The 6,000-nt window shown below is 33.0% G+C and overlaps 1 protein-coding gene across 1 annotated transcript; it reads right to left on the reverse strand.

The window, feature by feature from the left end:
- Nucleotides 1-317: 317 nt before the first annotated feature.
- Nucleotides 318-5,779, reverse strand: LOC116030762. The gene is made up of 2 exons (XM_031273090.1): nucleotides 5,660-5,779; nucleotides 318-2,801 (listed from the first exon to the last, which is right to left on the reverse strand). Exons 1-2 carry the CDS (start codon nucleotides 5,770-5,772, stop codon nucleotides 392-394), a joined length of 2,523 nt encoding a protein of 840 aa, XP_031128950.1. The 5' UTR covers nucleotides 5,773-5,779; the 3' UTR covers nucleotides 318-391.
- Between the last annotated feature and the right edge of the window lie 221 nt (nucleotides 5,780-6,000).

Below are 6,000 nucleotides of genomic sequence, written 5' to 3' on the forward strand. Positions count from 1 at the left end.
TAATAAAAATTAGTTAATTATTAAAAATATCAGGTCAGGGTAAACTCAGCAAGTTATCCTAATAGTAACTTCTAAAACAATTTTTTTAAAAAATAAAAAATAAAAAATTGAAAGTGTAATCAGACTCGTATTTAATGGTTTATTTGGCAACTGTGGATATTTCAGCATTGAGGAAACTCTTACGGCAGCATAGTGCATTAATGCGCATGCATGGTATAAAGTCTTAATCACCTTAAGTATGAATTGAATTTATACATATTAATATAGTGTAATTACTTAATTGCAAGCTCTTACAAATCTATATATTTGTACTCAAGGCAAGGCTGGTATTAATTAATTGGGTAAAATGAATGAAAAGAAAGAAAGAAAGAAAAAAAAAAGTGAAACACCCTTAGATCCAATGATAAGAAGAAGAGTGCCGGTCATACAACAGTTTGAGAGAGGGAAAGCAACGAGATACCCCAAGTTCCACAATATCCTGATTAAACATAGGTAAACCTGGCAAGATCAAAACTTGGAGTTTGGGTAGCATAAGATCATCCGGGAAAGCTGTAATCCCCCATGAATAAGAGAAGTGAAGTGTTTCCAAGGTAGGATGCCTCTTGAGCCATGCTGGCCAATTCTCACCTGGATACCATTTTAGTTGAAGTTTCCTTAGTTGTGGGGGAAGCTCAAAACCATATCTATCTGCTAATAAATCACCTCCTAGCGGCCATGTTATTTTTAGAGCATGAAGATTAGAGAACCTTTGTAAATTGCAAACTTCATTAATATTGAAGTTAACAATAACGCTCAACTTCATTAAGTTGTGAGGAGTTATTTGGGAGTTGAGGGAGATCAAATCTGCATCCTGTGTAAGAGCAACACCCTTTAGCGTTCGGAGCAACATAAGTTTTGCAACTACCACCCATACACTACTGTGCTTAAGCCGCGAGGTATATCCTGATACATTGAAATAAGTGAGTTTGGAAAGTGACCTAATCTCTGAAGGCACCTCTTCTAAATCCATGCAACTCTTGAGGTCCAATACTTGTAGGTTGCAACAATTAGATATGGAGGGAGGCAATGAGGTGATTCCTACAACTCCTCTGAGGCTTAGGTATTTCAAGTGCTTGCTGGCTACTTGGAACAGGGCATTCAACACCAAACTATTTTCAATTTCAATGTTTTTACCTTGCCAATGATTCCACATTCCCAAGTGAAGGGTTCGAAGCTTATTTAATTTCCCACCAAACACTAGCAGCTCCTCCAAATTTAGGTAACCTTGGTTAACATTAATGATGGCCAATAGTGGTGCTTTACCCCCCCATTGACGATGAATGGGGCTGCTGCTACTGCAACGGCTAAGGTCATAACGGGCAAATAGTTGTTCTGTATGCTGCAACTCCTGGCGGTTCCTTCTTCTGTGATACACCTGCATCTCTAGAACATGAACCTGCTCCTTTGCCCACATCAATACTTTATTAAGATCCGTCAGCATTTTGTTTTGCTTCTTAAACAAAACTTGAACATCTTTTTCATTTTGATGAATATCAGTCTCCAATTCTCTTATCTTCTCCAAGAGTGCCTCAGGCTTTTCATCACCATCCCAAGGGCTTATCCTGTCACTCAGTCCATACACCAGCAGCTTGCTTACACACAAAATCAATAATCGAAAAGCAAAAAGCATATCCCAAACCTCTTGCATATGATGATACCCTTTTACCCCATCATTATAGGAGATCCTGGCTTCTTTAATTTCTTTATTAATAATTTCCTTTTCAAACACAACGAGAGCAGGCTTTAGCCACCCTAGAATCTTGATTATCCACATGAAACTGCAGTAGTTTTCTAGTTCTGCGCCTTCATCCCAAAACAAACATGCATGCGCTGGCCGGCCATCAAAACCTGAGGCTGCAGGGCTAGGAGTAGTGCTAATTTTCTTCTTCTCCAGCTGCCTACCGTAAAATTCAAAAAATTGGGTATCCATTGCAATGGAAACCAACATTCTTCGAATCCAAGGATGCACTCTACAAGCACCTACTATTCCCAGACTACTGAGCCTTTTAGCTTCATCTTCATAATAAAATGGTTCTATAAACCCCAGACGGATGAGTTCCATAAAGTTTTCTTCTCCAACTCCAACTCCTTCAGTCTCAGTGATGAAGCCTTCTGCCATCCACCAATAGATTAGTGGGATTTTTATGATGACGAAGCGCTCAGGAAATGCGGCAAGGCAGAGCGAGCAGAGCTTCAAGTTGGTAGGAAGATGGTCGTAGCTCTTCTTGAGAGAGGTGATCATGGGTGATATCAGCAGGCTCTCTTCAATGCACATATCAATGCATGCACTCCTGTTTGATAGCCTTTTCTCCAAGAAGCGACTCCTGTAGCTTATTGGTGGCATCTGCTCGGGCTGGGGGCTGAATTGGGAAACTAACATCCTGATTTTCTCAATCCTCTTAGCAATGATGGACAACCATTTTGAAACTTCGATTTCATCCTTTTGCACTAAACCAAGCTTGGAATCAGAAGAAGAGGAAGATTCATGCCGTCGAAGCCACTCGTGGGGATCAATAATATCCTCTACAACCTCCTCCCCACTACTTTTTAACTTGAAAGAAATCACATCGTCAACTTCTTCTATTACGCATTTAAGCTTGCCCTCAACATGATCCTTCAAGTATTCAGGGTTTGGATAGCCTTCCATCTGCAGCACTCCATTCATAATAGTTATCTCGCTTTTAATGTGTTCACATTTGAATTTAACCAAAGACTTTTCGATCTTCTCAGTTTTGTACTCATACTCCACTCTCCTTATCCTCCTGAAACTCAGTTTTTTTTAAATGAATTAAATTCCCTCAAACTAAACTGTACTAATTTAATTTTTTGACTACTACCCTACTAAAGCACAAAGAGCCAATACCACCCCCATGATCTTCCAATTGGGAGAGCCACTTCGTGCCACTAGACCACAAGGTCATTGACGTACTAACTTCAATTTAATTATTAATTAATGTGTAAATTCATAATTAACTCATGCATGCTCATAACCAAGTTCTTTATAATTTGATAGCATCACTGCTATTTTTCATATGAAATGTCACAGATTAATTTTACAAAATTGTTGAACATATACTAGTGATAGATTAGAGTGTACTCAAAACGAACTCATGTTGATCTAAAGTAAGGAATATTTTAGAGAATATGAATGATAAGTGCTAATTCTTAGTACATTTATGTGCACAATTGATAACAAACTCATGATTTCATATTAATTGGAAGCTAAGTATGTGCTTATTTGATTCTTTTGTGTCATTTAGATGATTTGGGAGCATTGGTTGTAACCAGACCCGGTCCTATCATTTTATTGGCCCGGGCATGTAAAAAAAATAGGCCCTATCTGAACTTAACATATATTTTTATACCTATAATTTAAATTATTTAAAAGAAAAAATTATTGTTGCATGTCATATAACTTCGAAATAAGATTCAAAGTTTTTAACAAATTTACATCCCCAATAATAATCATAAAAAATTTATTGATGCTTTCCTAAATGCAAAATAATCAATAACAACATCAGTGCTTTCATAAATAAACAATTATAGTTTATAAAAATGAATAAACAATTTAAAATCAAATAAGCTTAAAAACAACAACATTGTTATCATATTAAATAATAAATTAATTATTAATAAAAATTTATAAAATAAGACTTACAAACAAGGATGAAGCTAAAAATCATCGTAATTGGGGGCGCGAAATCAAAATACTTCAAAACGCAGTAAAATATTCATAACAAAATATGAAACATAATTAAGTTAATTTGATAAAATGGTCTGAATAGAAAATGCATTATAGACCACACATCTCCAATATTGATATGATATTTATAAATACTATTTTCTTTTAGCTAGATCAATTTCAAGTTTTTCTAGAATAATTTGAACACGATGAAACATAATAGAAACTTCAAAATGCATTGACTACATAATTCATAAAAAAGCAAACTATCATTTAAATTTTTATTAATAACTAAATCACAAAATATATTTCATATAAATTAATTATTTAATTAATCAAGTTAAATAATTTTTACAATTCATAACTCATTATAAAAGTTTACAAAATAGCACTAGTTATAAATACAAGTATTAAATTACTCAATTATAAATAGATTTTAAAATTATAAATAAATCACACAAATCAATTTTTTATTTAATAGAGTGTCGGTGCATTATAAAAGTTCACAAAATAACACTTGTTATAAATATAAGTATTAAATTACTCAATTATAAATATATTTCAAAATTATAAATTAATCTCACAAATCGAATTTTTATTTAATAGAGTGTTGGGGAAACATATATCCAGATTGCAACCAATGGGTCTCAACCCTACATCTTCGCTATAAGATACATGTATCCTACCAACTAAGCCATTTCATCCTTGAATAAAATAAATGCATTTTATTTACTTATATCGATATGTATATACTATATATATGAAAAGGATGGGGTGGGGTGGGGTGGGGTGGGGTAGGCACCCTCAGAGCATGGACCCTAGGCAAAGGCGGGCTAGCCTGCCCTTGCCTAGGGGCGGCCCTGGTTGTAACATAATGTAAATTGGAACTCAATTGAATATATTTTGAAGTTATCTTGGCACAAAGACGTGTTTCGGGAGTCGAGAGAGGGCACGAATGTGAAAAAGAATGAAAAAAATAAAAGGGAAATTAAACAACTTTATTTTGTTTCATGGTTTAAGCCTGGGAAAAATTAAAGCATAGATATAGAGTGCTTTACTACTTTATCTAAATTTAAAACATAGATAGAATACTAATAAATACAAACCTATATAATATGGTAATAAAGTCTTTTAAATCAGATTGTATTAAATTAGATTTTATTTTAAAACCAAAAAACAACTAGGTAACTGGTCTAATAATCATAGATTATGCACCAATTAAAAAAATGGGAATGAATTTTGTTCCTCAATTGCAAACAGTTGACAAATGAGGTGTATATATAAATGAAAATACATTTTGTGATAAATCAATCATCACCTTGGGAAACTCCTTTTTTTTTTTTTTTTTTTTGAGAAAAACTTTTAAAAATTCGTGAAAGTTACTTTTCCCTGCATATAAATTTGTATCACTAAATATGCAATGAGTTAACCCTTTTTGTGTACATTGTTTTAAACTAAAAACACAATGTCCAAACATGCAACACCGTTTCACTCTAAATACACATATTATAAAAATATATTTCAAAATATATACATGCAACAAAATAAATAAAATGTAAAACATTTTATCATAATTATTTTGACATAAATCAACAAAATAGGTCTCGTGTGATAAATCCAATCAGGCTTCATTAATAATTAAAACATTTTCCAATGTCAAAAAGATACTATATGCATATTACTAAAAATATAAATGAGCACTGACATTTATATATATAAATATCATCATTATTATGTAGTAAAATTGTAATCCATTTTTTTTGTTGGATCAATCAATTCATGACGCATCATTATGGAGTAAAAAAAATCAAGTAAAAAGTGAGATTACAGATAATATTACTCTTTTTATTCATAGTAATAAGTACGATGACTTCTCTCCATTGTAAAATTTACCATAATGAGAAATTGAAAGAGATAGTTGGAAAGGGAAGGAAGTACCATTCAATGTCATATAGCTGCTTCATGATTCTTATTAGACATTCATCTAGATTTTCCGTTGCTCTTTCTCCTTCTCTGTTTTCGCTCGCTTCTTGCATACAATTATTTGCCATGTTTGCACCTTCGTCTCTATTATTTGCTATAGCTCAAGTATTTGAAAGTGTACAAGTTTTGAAATAAGTGTAGTGTATATATAACAATGTAATGTAATTCTTTAAAAAAAAAAAAAATTGTTGCTCAATATTAAGTAAACTAAAATCTTATTCTTTACTTGCCATTCTAAAAGGAAAAATCTTTACTTTGCAGCATTTCACCTGTCTCCATGGGACTATTAACACTTA

The sequence above is a fragment of the Ipomoea triloba genome, chromosome 9 (genome assembly GCF_003576645.1).
Source record: "Ipomoea triloba cultivar NCNSP0323 chromosome 9, ASM357664v1".
NCBI lineage: Eukaryota > Viridiplantae > Streptophyta > Magnoliopsida > Solanales > Convolvulaceae > Ipomoea > Ipomoea triloba.

Coding starts and splice junctions, on each gene's coding strand:
- LOC116030762 (XM_031273090.1), bottom strand. CDS start 5,772: ATGGCAAATAATTGTATGCAAGAAGCGAGCGAAAACAGAGAAGGAGAA. Junction 2,802..5,659: donor CAGCTATATGACATTGAATG/GTACTTCCTTCC, acceptor ACTGAGTTTCAG/GAGGATAAGGAGAGTGGAGT.